The 20822-nt window shown below is 41.7% G+C and overlaps 1 protein-coding gene across 2 annotated transcripts; it reads left to right on the top strand.

Annotated features, from left to right (window-relative positions):
- The first annotated feature begins 9489 nt into the window (after positions 1-9489).
- LOC109742533 (flowering locus K homology domain) lies at positions 9490-18436 on the top strand. 2 transcript variants are annotated; one of them, XM_040401129.3, is made up of 7 exons: positions 9490-9620; positions 11236-11562; positions 12158-12389; positions 13437-13588; positions 14301-15029; positions 15137-15328; positions 18040-18436. In XM_040401129.3, exons 2-7 carry the CDS (start codon positions 11248-11250, stop codon positions 18370-18372), a joined length of 1953 nt encoding a protein of 650 aa, XP_040257063.1. In that variant the 5' UTR covers positions 9490-9620; positions 11236-11247; the 3' UTR covers positions 18373-18436. The 2 variants fall into 2 exon arrangements, with proteins under 2 accessions (XP_040257063.1, XP_020157213.1); XM_020301624.4 differs by lacking the exon at positions 18040-18436 and adding an exon at positions 16065-16443.
- Positions 18437-20822: the final 2386 nt, after the last annotated feature.

The raw sequence follows: 20822 nt of genomic DNA, 5'->3' as shown, positions 1-20822 counted from the left end.
TCACCAATCCCTATAACGACTCTGTCGTGCAATACCTCAAGTGTGAACCCTCGAGGGTGATACCTCCAAGTTCACCTTGACGGTTACATCAAGTGGAATCCATCGAGGGTGATTCCTCGGATTCCCCCTTGGTGTTATGGACACATAGTTACTTTGACTTTACCCCTAGAATCATGATGAAGTCGGGGCGGCCCCGAGGGGTACCCGCGAGAGAAATGTGAAGTCAATTTGACCGTGAGGGTACCCGCGAGTGATGTGGAGTCGGGTTGACCTGGAGGGTACCCGCGAGAGAACTACGCAGCATGGTCGGGCATTCTTAGCCCTTGTCGTAAGTCCGGGAGATGGGGCGAAGGGACCACGGATCGTGGATCATTGATCGTCTCCACGCGCTCCCAAGACACTAACGGTTTGGATATGTGATCCGAGAGGCCTCTGGCCTTTTCGCACTGACCACCACGCGGGAATAAGTATGGGAACTCTGCGTCGTACATTTCTTCCGAAAGCTCTTAGACGTCAGTAATTTAGCGGCACATGCCCTGGTGGTCCACATAAGCACCTGCTTTGTATAAAGGGGTAGCCATGATTGATCCTGGTTGTCCTTGCAACGCACGGGATTGCAAAGGATGATTGTCCCATGACCCCTTCACATTTAGGGTGTAGACCAACGTGCTGGCCTCTCTGTTGAGCCTAGGTGGGACTACGGCGTGTCGATCAGCCGAGGCCGGGCATGATCCAGGAAAGTGTATTCGGTCGGAGTTAATCGAGTGTGTTGGGTAAGTTTGTGCACCCCTGCAGGGAAGTTAATCTATTCGAATAGCCGTGTCCATGGTAATGGACGCTCAGAGTTGTATCCCGATCTATACAACTAGAACTGGATGCTGAGGCATGAAATGGGTATGTGGCTCTGGGATTGCTTTCTCGTAGGGAGTCGAGGAAGAATCTCTGGGTGATACTACAACATACTTGCTACTTATATTATGCTAATCTGCACTCTTCTAATGATGCAAGATGCTAGTCTTCTATGCTACTGGCATTTCTGCTACTTATATTATGCTAATCTGCACTCTACCTAGGAGCCTCCTAACTACTCCTAGTCGGCAGCGGTCTCTTCTGGCATTTCTGCAGTTCAGTCCAAAGATATAACCCCATTCCTTTGATACTGATGCATACTTAGCATAGTTCTGATGTAAGTCTTGTGAGTACTTTGGATGAGTACTCGCAATTTCTTTGCTACTTCTTTTCCCTTATACCCGATTGTTGCGATCAGATGACGGATCCTAGGAGTCGGATGCCACCACCGACAACTACTACTACCCCGACAGAGGCTACTACTATGTGGAGACCGCTGCCAACTAGGAGTAGTTAGGAGGCTCCCAGGTAGGAGGCCTTGCTTTTTCAATCCATGTTGATGTTTATGCTAGCCTTCTTAAGGTAGACCTTCTTAACTTATGTCTGTACTCAGATATTGTTGCTTCCGCTGACTCGTTTGAATTCGGGCTTATGTATTCGAGCCCTCGAGGCCCCTGGCCTGTAATATAAAGCTTGTATGACTTTAATTTGTGTCTAGAGTTGAGGTGTGATATCTTCCCGTGAGTCTCTGATCTTGATCATGCACATTTGCGTGTATGATTAGTGCATGATTAAGTCAGGGCGTCACATCACTGGTGTATTAGCAGTGTTAATCCTTGCATTATGAGTCTGTTGGGAGGTCTCTATCTAGTTCTTGCCATAATCGCTTTCCGATATAAAAGTTGATCTTAACTTAAAATAATAGTATTGCCCCTTTTGCTTTCTTTCAAGTTGTGTAGGTGTGCCACTGATACGTCTGCAATGTATCTATAATTTTTTATTGTTCCATGCTGTTATATTATCATTCTTGGATGTTTTACAATCATTTTATAGCAACTTTATATCATTTTTTGGGACTAACCTATTGACATAGTGCCCAGTGCTAGTTGTTGTTTTTTGCTTGTTTTTTACTTTGCAGAAAATCAATACCAAACGGAGTCCAAACGCAACGAAACTTTTTGGAGATTTTTTTCTTGACCAGAAGACACCTGTTGGGCCAAAGAAGTACCAGAGGGGGGCTCTGAGGGGAGCACAACCCACCAGGGCGTGCCTGGGGCCCAGGCGCGCCCAGGTGGGTTGTGTCCACCTCGGTGGCCTCCCGCACTGCCTCTTTGCTCTATAAATACCCCAATATTCCAGAAACCCTAGGGGAGTCGACGAAAATCAATTCCAGCCGCTGCAATTTCCAGAACCACCAGATCCAATCTAAACACCATCACACAGGGGTTCATCATCCTTATTGGTGCCTCTCCGATGATGCGTGAGTAGTTCATTGTAGAACTACGGGTCCATAGTTAGTAGCTAGATGGCTTCCTCTCTCTCATTTGATTCTCAATACAATGGTCTCTTGGAGATCTATTTGATGTAACTCTTTTTTAGCGGTGTGTTTGTTGGGACCCGATGAACTTTGAGTTTATGATCAGATTTATGTTTTTATCCATGAAAGTTATTTGAGTCTTTTGATCTCTTATATGCATGATTACTTATAGCCTCGTATTTCTTCTCTGAATCTTTGGTTTAGTTAGGCCAACTAGATCGATTTTTCTTGCCACGGGAAGAGGTGCTTTGTCATGGGTTCGATCTTACAGCGCTTGATCCCAGTGACAAAAGGGGAACTGGCACGTATGTATCGTTGCTATTAAGGATAACAAGATGGGGTCTATTTCTACATAAATAGATCTTGTCTACATCATGTCATCATTCTTATTGCATTACTCCGTCTCTCCATGAACTTAATACACTAGATGCATGTTGGATAGCAGTCGATGTGTGGAGTAATAGTAGTAGATGCAGGCTGGAGTCGGTCTACTAATCTTGGATGTGATGCCTATATAATGATCATTGCCTGGATATCGTCATGATTATTTGAAGTTCTATCAATTGCCCAACAGTAATTCGTTTACCCACTGTACGCTATTTTTCTCTCGAGAGAAGCCACTAGTGAAATCTACGGCCCCCGGGTCTCTTCTTTATTATATTTGCCTTCGCGATCTATTTTCATTTGCTTTTATTTTCAGATCTATTAATCAAAAAATACAAAAATACCTTGCTGCAATTTATTATTATTTATTTTATCTCGCGTTCCCGCGAGATCTATTTATCCAATCTACTACAATTTTACCTATACTTTTACCCATGAGGGATTGACAACCCCTCGCTTACATCGGGTTGCAAGTATATGTTCTTTGTGTGCAGGAGCCGTTTACGTGGTGCTGCGTGGTTCTCCTACTGGTTCGATAACCTTGGTCTCATCACTGAGGGAAATACCTACCGTAGTTGTGTTGCATCATCCCTTCCTCTTTGGGGAAATACCACGTAGTTCAAGCCGCATCAAAAGGAATTTCTGGCGCCGTTGCCGGGGAGGATTCGTCTCTCATCAACTTGCCAATTTCTAGCGCCGTTATCGGGGAGACATCATCAACATCTACCAGGTTCCTAATCACAAATCTCATCTCCTTGCAATTTACATTATTTTCCATTTGCCTCTCGTTTTCCTCTCCCCCACTTCACAAAAAATTTGTCGTTTTATTTGCCTTCTTTTTCGTTCGCCTTTTTCTCGTCAGATCTCTTGTTTGCTTGTGTTGCCATGTGTTTTCCATTTACTTGTATCTTCTTGCTAAAAATCTATTGATATGGATCCTCATCCACTTTCTAATCTTTTCAAGAGATCCAATTATGATGAACAGATTGCTAGTGAATTGAGTTCACTATATTATCTTTATGAAGTTTTGCTTGAGATTTATGAATCTGAAAATTGTGATGAAGTGTTAAACGAAGAAATTTATAAAGATATTCATGATAGCTCCTTGAATGAAAATCATGATTGCAATGATGTTATTATAAATTCTATTGATGTCAATTGCGTTAATACTATGCAAAACCCCAAGCTTGGGGATGCTATTTTTGCTATGTCCACCACTTGTTGCAATGGTCATGATTGGGCTGATGATTCTTATGATCTTGAAAATTTATTTAAACCTCATGATGAATATGCTTGCTATAATATTAAAAGTGGGTTTGGAAGAGTGTCAAATTTAGCTGAAAATAATCCCACTTATTTGGAGAGTGTTCAATCTTATGAAATTTTTGATAAAAGTGGGCTTAGAGAGGTCATGACTTTATTTAATGATAATCCCACTATTTTGAAAGAGTGTCAACTTTGCATGCATGTGGATCATGAAGAGAATATTTTGTGTTAGTTACATTGTTGAATTTGATTATGATCCTACATGTAATTATTATGAGAGAAGAAAATATGGCTGTAAAAATTTCATGGTACTAAATTACATCTCATTATGTTGAGATCATCAATGTTTCATTCCTCTTCTTTGCATATTTTAGATGTTTCTTGTCTTGATAATTTGTTTGCTTATAAAATTCCTATGCATAGGAAGTATGTTAGAATTAAATGTATTTTTTCATATGTTTCATGATGCTCTCTTTGTGTTGCAATTCTTATCTTTCGTGTGAGCATCGTTGAAATCTTATGCCTAGCTAGGGGCGTAAAACGATAGCGCTTGTTGGGAGGCAACCCAATGAATAAAATTTATTTGTCTTTTTCTTTCTGTTCTTGAGTGTTTGCACAATTATGCTACTATTATGATTGTGTTTTTTGTGTTTTACTTAGTGTTTGTGCCAAGCAAAGCCTTTGGGATCATGTTGGGTGATAGTTGCTTTGATCTTGTTGGAAAACAGAAACTTTTGCGTCCAATAAAATAATTTTCAAAAGTCACAGAAGCGACGAAAAATTCTGAATTTTTTACACAAGATTGATATACAAATTGCCCATGTTGCCCTAATTTTTCAGAATTTTTGGAGCTACAGAAGTATCAAAAGTTTTCAGATTGCTGCAGACTTTTCTATTTTTGATAGATTTAGTTTTCTATGCGTTGTGTGCTTATTTTGATGAATCTATGGACTCTATCGGGGGGTTTGAGCCATAGCAAAGTTGGAATGTAGTAGATATAATACAAAAATAAAATATGAATGGGTTTGCAATAGTACTTATAGTAGTGATTTGCTTTTTTATACTAACGAATCTCACGAAGGTTTTTGTTGAGTTTTGTGTGATTGAAGTTTTCAAGTTTTGGGTGAGATCACGATGGATGAAGGAATAAGGAGTAAGAAGAGACTAAGCTTGGGGATGCCCATGGCAGCCCAAGCTATTATCTAAAGAGAAGCAAGCAACTAAGCTTGGGGATGCCCGAGTGGCATCCCCTCTTTCTTCTAACGACCATCGGTATTTTACTTGAAGCTATATTTTTATTCGCCACATATCATGAGTTTTGCTTGGAGAGTCTTGTATGATACGAGTCTCTGCTTGTTTTGCTTTTTATTTTTATTCTTGAAGCCTTGATGGACACACCTACTTGAGAGAGCCAAAATTATTCTATGACTTGTTAGAATTGCTCTCTATGCTTCACTTAAATCTTTATGAGCTGAGGAATTGCTCTAGTGCTTCACTTATATCTTTTTTAGCACGGTGTGCTTTAGTATTTTCGAAGAAATGCTCTCATGCTTCACTTAGATTTATTTGAGAGTTAGTAATTTTTTTATGAAATTCTCTCTTGCTTCACTTAAATTATTTTGAGAGAAGAAATTTTTTATGCTCATGTTCTTCAGTTAGATTTGTTTGAGCCATCAAAAGCAACATACGAAATTAGTCCCAAAGTGATAGATATCCAAGAGGGATATAATAAAAAACTTTCATGAAGATCATTGGACAAAATAAACTTGATTCCTTGTAATAGTTTTTCGATATGATGATATAATATGTGAGTCATGTTGATGAGTAATTATGCTTTAGTAAGAATATTGGTGTTAAGGTTTGTGATTCCCTATGCAAGCACGAAAGTCAATAGTTATGCAATGAAATTACATCCTACTTGTGGTGAATTATTCGATGTTAGTTATGCTTAATGCTCGCTTATGATATTTTTCGTTTCTTGGTTGGATACTTCTCAATCTTTTGCTAGCCTTCATTTTGCACTAAGTACGATCACTACTTGTGCAACCAAAATCCTTAAAAGCAGTTTTGCCATATGAGTCCACTATACCTACCTATATGCGGTATTCTTTTGCCGTTCCAAGCAAATTTGTATGTGCCATCTCTAATTTTCAAAATAAATTTCTCTTCTGTGTGCTCGTACCGCTCATGAAACGGTAGGGGGTGGCTGATATATTTCCGTGCTAGATGTGTTATTCTCAAGATGACTGCTTATTCACTAGTCATTGCACGAGAGTACGAAAACGATCTTAGGGATGCCCAGTCCCGAAATGAAAAATGAATTTACTTTATGTTGTCAATAATAAATTCCTTGGAAAGTGTTGGTATGGAAGGCACCCGTGGATACGGCTAGCCATGAAAAGTGAAAGTATGGTGGAAAAAGGAATAAGCTTTATTTTCTGTTTGGGAACCGCCTATGATATATCTAGCATGGAAAGTATTGGGAACTACTCGATCATTTCCGTTGATAGGAAAAGCATGCCACCCAAAATATTTTATCTCTACTTTTTCGCTTTGAGCTCTGGCACCTGTACAAATCCCTACTTCCCTCCTCGAAGGGCCTTTCTATTTACTTTATGCAATTTTTATTTTGAGTCTCCATCTTCTCTTATAAAGCACCAACTAAGGGGCACTATGATCGTACTTGAGCATTAGGTGTAGCTAATATACGAGTGTGTTTCATGAATGGATCAATGATTGAGCATAATGGGCTAGGGATAACTTGCTTTGGTGTTGATATTTTGAAAAGACATGGTTGCTTGTTGATATACTTGAGTACTGAAATCTTCATGTCAAAACTAGACTATTGTTTTGAATCATATAACAGTCCAAATGTCCATGCTAAAAAGAAAAGAATATGTGATGAAAATGTTAGGCAGCATTCCACATCAAAAAATCTGTTTTTATCATTTACCTACTCGAGGACGAGCAGGAATTAAGCTTGGGGATGCTGATACGTCTCCAACGTATCTATAATTTTTGATTGTTCCATGCTGTTATATTATCATTCTTGGATGTTATACAATCATTTTATAGCAACTTTATATCATTTTTTGGGACTAACCTATTGACGTAGTGCCCAGTGCCAGTTGCTGCTTTTTGCTTGTTTTTTATTTCGCAGAAAATCAATACCAAACGGAGTCCAAACGCAGCGAAACTTTTTGGAGATTTTTTCTGGACCAAAAGACACCTGTTGGGCCAAAGAAGTACCAGAGGGAGGCTCCGAGGGGAGCACAACCGACCAGAGCGCGCCATGGGGCCCAGGCGCACCCAGGTGGGTTGTGTCCACCTTAGTGGCCTCCCGCACCGCCTCTTTGCTCTATAAGTACCCCAATATTCCGGAAACCCTAGGGGAGTTGACGAAAATCAATTCCAGCCGCCGCAAGTTCCAGAAACACCAGATCCGATCTACACACCACCACGGAGGGGTTCATCATCCTCATTGGTGCCTCTCCGATGATGCGTGAGTAGTTCATTGTAGACCTACGGGTCCGTAGTTAGTAGCTAGATGTCTTCCTCTTTCTTTCTCTCTCTCTCTCTCTCTCTCTCTCTCTCTCTCTCGATACTCAATACAATGGTCTCTTGGAGATCTATTTGATGTAACTCTTTTTTTGCGGTGTGTTTGTTGGGATCGGATGAACTTTGAGTTTATGACCAGATCTATGTTTTTATCCATGAAAGTTATTTGAGTCTTTTGATCTCTTATATGCATGATTACTTATAGCATTGTATTTCTTCTTCGAATCTTTGGTTTAGTTAGGCCAACTAGATCGATTTTTCTTGCCATGGAAGAGGTGCTTTGTGATGGGTTCGATCTTACGGTGCTTGATCCCAGTGACAGAAGGGGAATCGACACATATGCATCATTGTTATTAAGGATAATAAGATGGGGTCTATTTCTACATAAATAGGTCTTGTCTATATCATGTCATCGTTCTTATTGCATTACTCTGTTTCTCCATGAACTTAATACACTAGATGCATGCTGTATAGCGGTCGATTTGTGGAGTAATAGTAGTAGATGCAGACAGGAGTCGGTCTACTAATCTTGGATGTGATGCCTATATAATGATCATTGCCTGGATATCGTCATGATTATTTGAAGTTCTATCAATTGCCCAACAGTAATTTGTTTACCCACCGTATGCTATTTTTCTTGAGAGAAGCCACTAGTGAAATCTACGCCCCCCGGTCTCTTCTTTATTATATTTGCCTTCACGATCTATTTTTATTTGCTTTTATTTTCAGATCTATTAATTCAAAAATACAAAAATATCTTGCTGAAATTTATTATTATTATTTTTATCTCGTGTTTGGGAAATATCTTGCTGAAATATCTTGCAGTAATTTGTTCCCGCGAGATCTATTTATCCAATCTACTACAATTTTACCTATGTTTTTACCCGTGAGGGATTGACAACCCCTCTCTTATGTCGGGTTGCAAGTATTTGTTCTTTGTGTGCATGAGCCATTTGCGTGGTGTTGCGTGGTTCTCCTACTGGTTCGATAACCTTGGTCTCATCACTGAGGGAAATATCTACCGTAGCTGTGCTGCATCATCCCTTCCTCTTTTGGGAAATACCGACGTAGTTCAAGCCGCATCAGCCACACATCTGTAAAGATTGGTATTCTGACGTTCATGCTTCTACTCCCAAGTCAAGGAACTTCCAGACATGCCATCGGCAATTTTGAGAAATGTCAAGAGAAGAGAGCTCCCACCAGCAGCAGCAACCATTGATAGGCTTGCAGAAGCAGGGGAAGAAGCATGGACGACGTCAACATAAGGGGTGAAGAAGACTGCCGGGGTACGAGACGAAGTGGATGCCGTCGAGATGAACTGGACGCCGTACTGCCCCTGGCCTGTCGCCATGAACAAGACGGAGAAGAAGGGCCGCAGACTGAAAAGGCGGTGACTTGCTCGACTGTGAAGGCAGGACACTAGAGGGCAAGCGGTGGTAGTAGCGCTCTTCTACACGCCGCCGCCGCCAGCCGCCTCCAGGACATGAGCGTCGCCGCCAGCCGCCTCCAGGACATGAGCGTTGCCGCCAATCGCCTCCAGGAAATGAGTGCCGCCGCCAGAGCTGCAAATCGCGTGCTTTGCAGAGAAAGGGATCCCTTTCCTCTCGATCTCCCTCCTCGTTGGGGTCAGGTTGGTGCGGACAAAGAAAGGCGGCGAGATGAGGGGGAAAAGTGCGTGGCGAGGCGACAGAGCAGGCGGCCGGAGGAGAGAATGTCATCGTCGCCGAATCGAGCAGGAGAGGATGGGGGGAAGCGGTGCGGGCTGCTTCGTTTGTCAGAAGAAACTGGAGGTAGTTTTCGCAAAATGTCATCCACAACAATCTCTTTTGGACGGAGTGAGTTTTTACACCGGTTGCAACGCATTCGCAATTATCTAATCATTTAAAAAAAGTTCCCTACCCAAAACCTTCCGGGCCCCACCAACTCTAAACCCCAAACCCTCTCCCTCCTGCTCCGGCGTCGCCACCCACGAGCTCCACGCCTCCGCCGACGGGGCGCTGACCGCGCCGCCGGCCGCTGATTGAAGGTACCCTCCCCTTCCCCGCTCTCGCCCCTCTCGAGTCCGTGGGGCGCGTCCTCTGATTGGCATGGCTAGCGCAGCAGGCCTACAGGGCGCTACGGTGTGGTCTCGGTTTCCTCGCGGGAATCACAGAGCTCCGTTCTGGGGGACGAGTCGCCGAAGGTCGGCTTAGTTGCAAGATTCTGATGCCAGAAGGAGGCCCCTTGTTTGGTATAATCGTTGGCTTTAGAGTGTGGGGTTTTAAGCTTGTTCCCATAGGATTCTCAAAAAAGCTTGTTCCCATAGTGCTGGCACGCTGCTGCTTGAGATCGAGCTGTGTTAGACCTTCTGTGACCCATTTATTCCTAGATTGTTTTTTATGGTTGTGCTTTTCTATCTGTGCTAGTGGGAATGTGTGAAATGCACAAGTTTTTTCAGTATTGTATTTGTCTTTATCATACGGGATGAGCCGACGTTCTGAGAGACCGACGTAGATAACTTGTGTAATTCTGCAATTTCTTCGGCTATTCACTTGTTGCCAGATGCAACGATTTGCAACCCGATAGAAATTCGCAACACCACACACTTGCGTAAGGATCCTCCGAGCACAAGCAGTTCCTAGTTCCCAGCGGAACAACAGATGACGCCCGAATTTTCAGTAGCAAATGCACCCTGTTGAAATGAACTTGGTGTATAGGAATTCAGATGAATGTTTGCGCAGTTCTCTGGAGTTTTACAATAGTCTTAAACGTGGTCTGACCTCCAAACGTGGTCTAACTCATATGATTCTGTTTGGAAACTCAGATAGCACTGACGTACTCTTTTGAAGATACCTACTCGATCTCTTCGAATCAAAGGCTGGCAGCATACAGTTTGGAAAGCACGCAGATCCAGCTTTCCAAATTGTATTTTTTTTAGGGGATCCAAATTGTATTTATTTGCCTTATTTGAAGCACGCATACACATTCTGCACCTATTTCAATTTTGGACTTTCTGGCAGTCAATCCGAATCTGAAAGGGAATATCGTTCCATCTTGTGTTTTCTTCATTTGATGATGGCACCACTCCCCCCCCCCCCCCCCCCCCCCATGCCTCCTCGTGCACACCTTATTGTTAGATGTCAACATGTTCCACTCCTTGCTCATGTTCTCCGATGCCTCGAACCTAATCATGCAAAGATACAGGGATTTAGGCAGTATAAAGTCCTCATCATTTAAATTGTCAAAATCAATTAAGAGAGAATTCACCTGTTGTGATAGTAACTTAGCACGCAGGGGCGTACCCAGGTTCAACCATAGGGGTGCACAGGACACCGTGTCCAAGAAATTTCCTTGCTATATGCCATGCATAGTACAGTGTGTGACACCCCATATTTAAGTGTGGAAAATGAGTGATTTACATGTGAGACACCAGGTCTTTTTTTCGCTGGGTCCACTCCTGTTGGCACGCGCTCTTGTTATTGGTCCAATACATGGATCATTAAGTTTATTTGAGTAGTGACTTGATCAGCAACATGAGAAGATGGTAAAGAGCTAGGGATGCCCTCATCACTTTATGTTGTGATGCTTCAGTGCTACTGGGAATAGCTAAAGTGCACACAGTTTTTCACTATTGTATTTGTCTATCTGTTGTGATGCTTCAGTGCTTGGTGGAAATGACTGAGATGCAGAGAAATTCAACAGAGCGGTGGATTACTCAAATGGTCAGAAAATCTCATAAGGAAGCTCTCAGGACTGTTACGGGACAAGACATTACTGATGATGTAGGCCCTGGTGACGATACCACTTGCTCTGCTGGTGAAAATAGGTACCCTGATTGGCCTGGAACTACAGTCTTCAGGATGCTAATTTCTGCTACAAAGCTCGGTCTGATAATTGGTTACAAAGGAGAGAGGGTTAGAAGACTGTGCGAGGAAACAAAAGCATGTATCCGTATATTAGGTGGTCATCTTGCGGGGGCAGAAAGAGCTGTAAGTTGTTGATTGAACAGATATCTTGTTTCTACTCTGTACTTTTTGATCAACCTAAGGATTTAACCTAATTAATTGGAAAACACACCTTTGTATTCTTTTTATGTCTAAAATATGGTAGAATTTTCTTAATTGTTGACATAGGTGTTCGTTGTCCATATATACCTTGCGTTATTTTCCGTTGCAACCAAGCCTTTTTTTTTGGATATTTAGACCTGTTTACAGTAAATTTCTGGCCCCATCTGTCTTGGCTTAACAATCAACTAGTAATTCACATGGAGATGTGGACATTATTTTCTCAGCATGCTGTGTTAACACTCTAGTATGTTGCACTCTAGCAGGGAGCTGGCTGCTACAGACTTAATAGTTCTTTAACTTAATGCTTAGTATTCCATCAATGCTGCATCTTGCCTTTTTTGGGTTTTATACCACACATTCTTTACTTATTTTCCTTTCTTAGTGTATATCAGCATATGGAAGAAGGCATGTTTTGCAATACAGTGGTCCTAAAGCCGATGGACTTCAGTTTATGGAAAGGAGACATGATTCGTCTTTCAGTTGTCCTAAAAAATTATTTCATCTTTTTCATTGAAAGGTTATCATTTTCGCAAAGGAGCAACCAGATGAATTAATACCTCCAGCCATGGATGCACTATTGAGAGTATTTCAGCACATAATTTATGATGATGGCTTAAACATGGGGTCTGATAGTACAGTTGTGGCACGGATCCTTATACCAAGTGAACAGGCAGTGAGCCTTATTGGGGAGCAAGGTTTGATGATATATTCTATCGAGGAAGCTTCCAAAACTAACATTTATGTCCTTGGTATGTTATTTTTTCTGGTCTACCTGTAAGCTCGCTTATCCACATCCACTGCTTCCTTGTATCCATATCATTGATTTGTCATAATGTACTAGTATACATGTGATTCTGTGGATGATATACACTTATGGAGTTAAACTGTTAATGTCTGTCAATAAGGAACATGAATTGTGGCTTAGTTACTTAGTTTGCTTGGCATCTCTCTTGGCACAAAGCTGAAATTTGGAAAACATATGATGTTTTGTTGCTTTTACATTAGTATATTTTCTCAAACAAGGTTGCATGTGTCAATCATAGGCTGAAAAGCAGCTCTGAAATGTTGTGTAGCTGTAGTAATGGTTTGTGCCTTAATCATGTATATGTGTGCTACTTGAAAATGTTGGGCTTGCTTCCCTATTAGTTTGGTTATGGAGAAATCAGTCAAGTTGCTACTGCTGAAGGCAGAAGAAGATAGTTCAATAAATGTAGACCAAGAAGCTGCTTATATAATTTGCACCTGTATTCATCTACATGTAGAGGGTTTCGATAGAGTACAATATGTACTTCGAATTCTAAGTCCTACCAACCATCCAATCATGTATCCTTTGATTTTTCTGCAACTGATTTGCTTGACTTGTGTGTTAGTACTGTAGTCATATGCACCTATCACCAAAAGATTGCCCATGAATGCTACGACAGGAAACTGTTTCGACAATGAGTTCACTAAATAAGAGAATGCATCATCTGTTAAAAATGAGATGAATTAAGTTTTCCACTGCATCCATCATTTAGCCAAAAGTGGGTTTCACCCTTATGCCGAGCTCACTTTTATTTTAACAGAAAGTTGCTATTACCTCGAGTTACTATCTTTTCGATACGATGATAAGCAGTTTCAGTATGCCATTCTTTCAGTTGATGTCCTTCGGATTATATACTATCTTTTTAAAATTGAACTAAAACCACGTCACTTATTTATGAACGGTTTATTCGGTGGTTATTCTGGGGTTTATTGTTCCAGCATCCAGTGTCCTTTAGCCAGTATGTCATTCCTTGCGTGCTTTGACCATGCAGATTGTGACTTGCCGCCTGTTGCACTTGAAGAAGATAGGATTGTTGAAATATGGGGACAACCTGCACGCGTGCGGAAGGCTTTGGAACTTGTTGCTTCTCATTTGAGGAAGTACCTGGTTGATCGAAGTGTTATCCCATTGTTTGACCCTCATGTAAGTACTTGCCACTGTTTTGAACATTACTCTTGTAACAGCCATCGAAAGTTATAGTATATTCTTTAAGGGTGGGAAGTGGTAGTGGATAATCCGAAATATCTGACAATTGTATTCGAGAAAATGCATATTCGTATCCGAAAAATCCACGTCCAAACTAAAATGGAAATGGAAGATATCCGGGTTTATTTTTTACAAATACAAATACAAATGTGGTACTGGATTTTGGCACAAATATGGATTTGGAAGTGGATATATCTGTATCCGAATAAAATTCCGTGAGCTAATTTAAGCAATTCTAGCCTCAATATGCGAATTATCCAATATAAAAGCCTAATAAGTTGTCAAAGTTACTTTTTGTATGATTAAACTTAAAAAGTATTATGCATTATAGTAGCATTTGTTCATTAACATGTCTACCATTAACTTATTATGTGTTTCAAATTGATTATTTTGTGTCACATAGCTATTGACTCATTTCGTTTAACTAATGCGTCACTACTATTCTTTTCTGTTCTGAATTGAGTAAACATCCGATATGCCTCCGTATTCGAGTAACATCTGATCCGCATTCGTATCCGTAACATCCGTATTTGCATTCGTATTTGTTCTGAAAATATGAAAATCGAAGTGTTAAGAGGACTATCCGATCCGTTGCCACCGCTTTCTACCCTACCCAATATTTGATTCAGAGGAACTCTTATATCTTCAGGTGCCTTTGTCGATGTTACACGTGGAAATGCCCCAATGTCATTACAGTGACCATCCTGAGGGAATGCCCCCGCTTTACTACAGTGATCATCCCGAAGGCCGTCTAGAAGCAGTTAGTCCACTCTGCCATTCCGACGATCATCAGCGTGAACCCCAATGGACTGAAACTTACTACACGAGATGCAGGAATCCTGTCGAAGTTCCTACCTCTTTTGGAAGATATCGATCAGTTACACCTCCACACCATGGTATAAGTGCGTATGGACAAGAAACATCTTCACCACCCAAGGGAACATACCTATCAGCTCCTATTGAATTAGGTTCACACCACAACCTGACAGCATATGAATTATTACGAGCAACTTCACCAATCGGTGCATCAGCTACTGTTGAAAGAATACGCTCCCTTATATCTGTGCATGGCCACCAAGCACATCCACTGAGGAAGACATGTCAATCAGCTACAATGGGAAAACGTCCACACCTGGGAATATCATTATATGGAAGTAAATCTCATACCAGCAGGGTATCTCCATCCGCAGCTGCTGATCTACCGACACCTCGTGGTATGTCTGAATATGAACTGCAAGCATCTCAATCATTGAGGATGTATCCACCAGCTACTGTGGAAAACCTTCTGCACTGTCGTGTGTCTGCGTGTGGCCCAGAAGCACCTTTGCATGTGCCTGTGCGTCCATTAACTAGTAAATCACCAGCAATCACTGCACAGGTTTGTATAGTTTGTGTTGAGTTTCTAAGCTTACCTACATGTTTTGTTTTTCTTCACAACAATAATTAGTATATGTTTGTGATGGTGGATTATTTGACAATTGACAGGTTACTGAAAAGATGCAAGTTCCAATTATCTATGCTGAAGCCGTGATTGGCCCGACTGGTGCAAGAATTGATTACATTCGCCGCGCTAGCAGATCGAGCATCTTGATAAATGATTTGGAGGAGGATGCAATGTCTATTGAAATCAATGGAAGTTCTGCAACAGATGTTCAGACTGCAGAGCAACTGATAAAGGTAACAGTGACTACTTCTCTAAGAAATTGTACTTCTGTTAAGTAACAGCTGTATCTTTTAGGTAAGACTTCATCTTGTTATGGTAGGGAAATACTTGTGGTTGACTCAATGGTTGTGTATGTAAAGCATAACGTGCTGCTTCCAATCCTTTGTCTGCTGAAAAACTGAAAATTACTTCTCTTAATTGGATGCCTGTGTTTGGTGTCTACTGTCTAGAGCTCAGCCAGTCCTCTTGATCACAGCCTATCTGAGAATAGAAGCCATGCTAGTTTTCTTCAAATCCTTACTGACCGGTTTGAATGCATGGCTAAACAGGCCCGGTGACTACTTTTGGTAGACTATTTCTTCAACTAAACTGGTTTCTTTCGGGTAAATTGGTTCAGATGCAGTGTCGGTTTTAGATAACATCAACAAATTTCTCCACCTCTTTTGTTATCTCTAGAGTATATTCCTTAATAGTTAGTTTCAGCTATGCTTTTCCACTACTCTTTGTAGTTGATGTTTGGAATTAGAACTTTGGCATTAGAAACAGATCATTATTTTTGAATTGTGACCATTATAATAAAATGGTTTTGGCTCCAATTTACTTGTTTTTCTATCACATCTTGCCTTTTGCTCTGTAGTGTCCTACTACTGTTATGTTGGGACTCCAAAATGTGTTGCTTTTGCATCACATTTTGCCTTACAAACATCATTGTTGGCCTTCTGCTCCCCTGACGACTGTGTTCCTTTCCAGAACTTCATGGCCGAAGCTGCCGCTGCTTCCCCTGGTCATAAGTTTGACTCCATTCCATCATATTTGCCTGCACCAAGATCTCCTCAACCTGATATTCTAAGGACTTCGTACATTGAGAAAGAAAGTGGTGTGGCAGAGCAGCGGCTGCAAACGATTTACTGAAAATTCCCAAGCTTCAATTCTGCACATACTCCCGATACAGGAAATTCCGTGAGAGTATATTCACCAAAAGTTTTGATACTCGTCCTGAGATGGTCCTATTTTTCCTTCCGAGATTCGTTGTGAGAATTGTATCTAAACTGTGTGCTATCTGTGAGTGGCAGAGTTTTTGCTACAGGACTAGACAGCTTGGTTAATTTGGATGTATACGCTAATAGAAGTGCCATTGTCCAAGCATTGGACCGTGGGCTGTTCGCAGACTCGGTCGTGGGCCTCAGCCCAGGCCCAACTACCCGAGGGCTTATATAGCCGACACACTCACTCCCTCCTCGTGCAACCCTAGCCGTCATCTACTGTTTCTCTCACCGTGCTGCTTCCAACGATTACATCCAGACGACCGCGTGCACGATTGGTGGGGAGAGTAGGTGCCTTCGGAATCCCGTCCTTCAAGATCTTGTCCGGGAGAAGGACGATAAGGTTTTTTGGGGAGTGTCTTGGCGTGACTGCTCCCGATCTGCCCCCGTCTCCATCCTCCTCTGCTTCTACTACTTCCTCTGCATAGACCCCATGGCCGCCGCCGTCAAGAAGAAGGCCACATATGATGCCGAGACTGCTGCTGCCTTCGCCGCGTTGCCTGGCCAATCGGGGGGTATGACTTGTTCATCCCCTATTTACTTGTTCATCTACCAGCCGTATATGCAATGTTCATAGATGTTTCAGTTCTACGTATTGTACATGCTCAAATGCTTAGGTATTGGTATAAGTTGCATACCACGATTGCCATGTTTATTATCTACTCGTGGATTAGATTAATCGAAAAAGTGCTAATATTTCCAACAATCTAGAAACCTTATTTTAGTCACTTTTCGATTCAAGGGTTTGTCGCTACATTGAAGCCGACCCCGTTTACGTGGACGCATTCCAAGTGTTGGTAGACAAAGACCAGCTTGTGGCTCATAGCTATGAACGTGTTCTGGGTTAGTGGTGTGATTCCTAGTGAAACGATTGATCCTGAAAAGGATAAGGCGTTCAGCAAAGCAACCACTATTTTTGCGGGAGCCGTTCTTGGTGTGATTGAAGACAAGTTGGTTGACGCATATATTCATACGTGGGTCATCAAAAACTTGTGGGATGCGCTCGAAGGTAAGTTCGACGCAATCAATGCTCCAAGCAAACTATATGCTATGGAGCAGTTCCATGATTACAGGATGGTTGATAACCGTCTTATTTTGGACCAGGCTCATGAGATGTAATGCAACGCTAAGGAGCTGGAGCTCCTGAAGTGTGGGTTGCCGGACAAGTTTGTTACGAGTTGCATTATTGCAAAACTCCCTCCTGGATGGAGGAACTTTGCTACTTCTATCAAGCACTTGAGATGTGAATTCTCTGTTGAGAATGTCACTGGCCATCTAAGTGTTGAGAAGAAATCGAGAACAAAGGATTCACACATTAAAGGGGCAGAGGGTTCTTCTAGCGCCAATGTGGTGCAAAAGAATTTCCACAAGTTCGAGGAAAAGAACATTGTCCAGCAGAATACTACCTTCAAGAAGAAGGGCAAGAAGAGAGATAAAAAGAAAGATGGCCGATTTACTTGTGGTTCAGAGGAGCATTGGGCAAACAAGTGCCCAAACAAGTATAAGACATGACATAACTCTAAGTCTATCAATGTGACCAGGAGCAACAATTATAGTGGGTCAATTGGGTATGGTAATTTGTGTACCATACTTTTAGTTTGTCAGTCCACCGATTGGTGGGTTGACACAGAGGCCAATATTCATGTGTGTGTGCTGATGTGTCTTTGTTCTCTTCTTACCAGGTCGCACGAGATTGTTTCGATCTGATGGGGAATGACTCGTATGCTTCTATTCATGATGTTGACACGGTTGATCTGAAGTTTACTTCGGCAAAGATCATGGAACTGAAGAACGTGCAACATGTCCCCGCCATCAAGAAGAATCTCGTTATGACTCCTCTATGTAAAGAAGGTTTAATTTTAGTATTCGATTCAAATAAAGTAGTTGTATCTCGGTATGGACTATTTGTTGGAAAAGGATATGATTACGGAGTTTTGTTCCACCTTCCCCTAGCAGATTTATGTAATAAAGTTGTGGACCAAATTCATTCTAGTGTGAACGAATATGAGGTTTGACATTCACGTCTTTGTCACATTAATTTCGGTTGTATGAGGCGGCTAGCCAAGATGGCTTTAATCCCGATTTTCATTTTAGCCAAAGGCTCTAAGTGCCATGTGTGTGTGCAAGCTAAGAAACCTCGCAAGCCTCATAAGGTTGCGAAGGAGAGACACTTGGCACCACTAGAGCTCATACATTCAGATCTTTGTGAGATAAATGATGTGTTAACTAAAGGTGGAAAGAAATATTTCATGGCGCTGATTGATGATTCCACTAGATTCTGCTATATGTATTTGTTAAATACTAAGGATGAGACTCTACACTACTTTCAAATCTACAAAGCAGAAGTTGAGAACCAACTTGAAAAGGAAACAAAACGAGTTTGGTCTGATCATGGTGGAGAGTACCTCTCTAATGAGTTTGATTTATTCTGTGCGGAATATGGTATTATTCATGAGAGGATGCTTCCCTATTCACCCTAGTCAAACGGGGTTGTCGAACGGTGAAAGAGCATGGTGCCCCATGTTTGATTTTGATAATTGATGACAATCCCTATGGACTAATGGTTGCCTTGAGTTATATTTGTAGGGTTTGTCCATAGGCATTGCTTGAAGATCATATGTAGGTTTCAAGGTTATTAGAAGAAGATCATGTGTTGAGCAAGGTGTTATTTAAGAATTTATCCAAAGATTGGTCATGTGAGAGTTGAGCCTATTGCAAGCATGTGTTGAAGAAGAAGATTTTGTGAACACTCATGTTTATCTTCAAGACATCATCTTTATGAGGAGAGAAGATAAGATATAAGGTTGATGAAGGCTAAGTGCAAAGAGTGTATTCAAGTTGACCAACACACAAAGCGTAGATGATGTGCCGAGCGGGATCAAGTGATCTCATGGTATGGTAAGCATTGTCCATTATGCTTTGTGTGCTTACCCATGGTCTATGTGAGAGTTCTTTGTGGGGTTAGGTACGTGCATCAAAATGAATGTATCATATAACCCAGGGAGGATGACATCAAGTGGTGATCATTATCAAGATTGCGGTGCGCAAGTTCAAGTGGAGCATCACGAAAAGATCATGCCTGAAGCTTGCCGTCCATTGTGGTGACAATGGACATGTGAAGATGTGTCGAAGAAAGGCTCACCCATAATAGAATATGGGGGAGCAATCTATTAGTCTTCATCGAGCCATCGCAATCAAGAAAGGTGGTCCAACTTGAGGAGGACAAGAACGTCATCATCTTGCTCAAGTGGACTATGCGCAAGGCAAAGGTTTGTCCTTGATAGGTTTTCTATTTTACTGGTCTCATGGTGTTAGTTGGGAGACCGAGTTATATGATCGATAGTCGTACTATCAAGGGGGCTCTCAAATGAGTAGCTTGATCGTATCGTTCGTAGAGAGCTCAAACCCTGCATCCTTGGCATCATCTTTCTTGGTTGTTGGTTGGCTTTTCTCTGCATAAGTTTTGGAGCTTGCGATTATTTTCATGTCAAACTCCAGCTCATAAAAAACGGAGTTCACGTGCATCATCTTTGCGTTTTCGGTTTTGGAGAGTTTGTCAGTTCATATTTTGGGGAGGTCCTCTTCTGATGAAGGCACGACCTCCGACATGCCGCTAATTTGTCCCAATCTTTCACTATGCAACAACCTCAGCCGAATTTCACCAAGGAAAGCTCCCAATTACGCGAGTAATACACGCAACCTGAAACTGTGATAACAACAACTGACAAACAATACCTCGGCTAACAAGGCACCTCCCGCCGTAGTAGAAGTAACCAACACGTAATCCGTCGTCGCCGACGAACCTCAAGCCAATAGCTATCAAACTCACAATCATGAGAATCCTCTCGCCAAAGTGTATTTTTCTTAATAGAAAATATCACAAAGATAAACAAGATGAACACCCAGAGGGCCACTTCATAGTTCGTCTCTAAACTCTCAACTCTAGAAAATTTAACCTCATCCCTAAAAGTCTCCAAAGGCAAGTTTGATATTCATTTGCACGTTGGTTAGGAAACAAACTAGTCTTTCCTAGTCTCCACCAATATCTTGTTGATTCCATTAGTGCAACTACCTCCACCAATAATCAATTTACATGTTGTTTCGTTGATGTCGCACTGAGTCTGAAACAAACTCCAACGCTGCCCTTTATCCACCTTATTACTGCTGCCAACATGTACCCTCTTGAGTTGTACATTCAACCCATTCAGTGGTAGTGCCGCTTCCTCTTTTATTGGTAGGTCCACATGCGCCTCTGAAACCTTGTAAACAGTGGGTACTGTTTGTTTCTTCTCATTTGGAGTAATCACCATCGCAGTTGACTTGTTGACCCCCTTCACCACCACCTTATTAATTTTAGCATTGTGCTCCATGACTTTGATTTTCTGAGTACCTTTGTCCACTGGAGCTTCCACCAAGATCGTCACATGAGACGCCACAATACTGTCACGACGAGAAGGTAAAACTT

Source organism: Aegilops tauschii, chromosome 1, assembly GCF_002575655.3.
Source record: "Aegilops tauschii subsp. strangulata cultivar AL8/78 chromosome 1, Aet v6.0, whole genome shotgun sequence".
NCBI lineage: Eukaryota > Viridiplantae > Streptophyta > Magnoliopsida > Poales > Poaceae > Aegilops > Aegilops tauschii.
The sequence above is the reverse complement of the archived record's forward strand: the minus strand, read 5'-3'. Positions and strand labels throughout refer to the sequence as shown.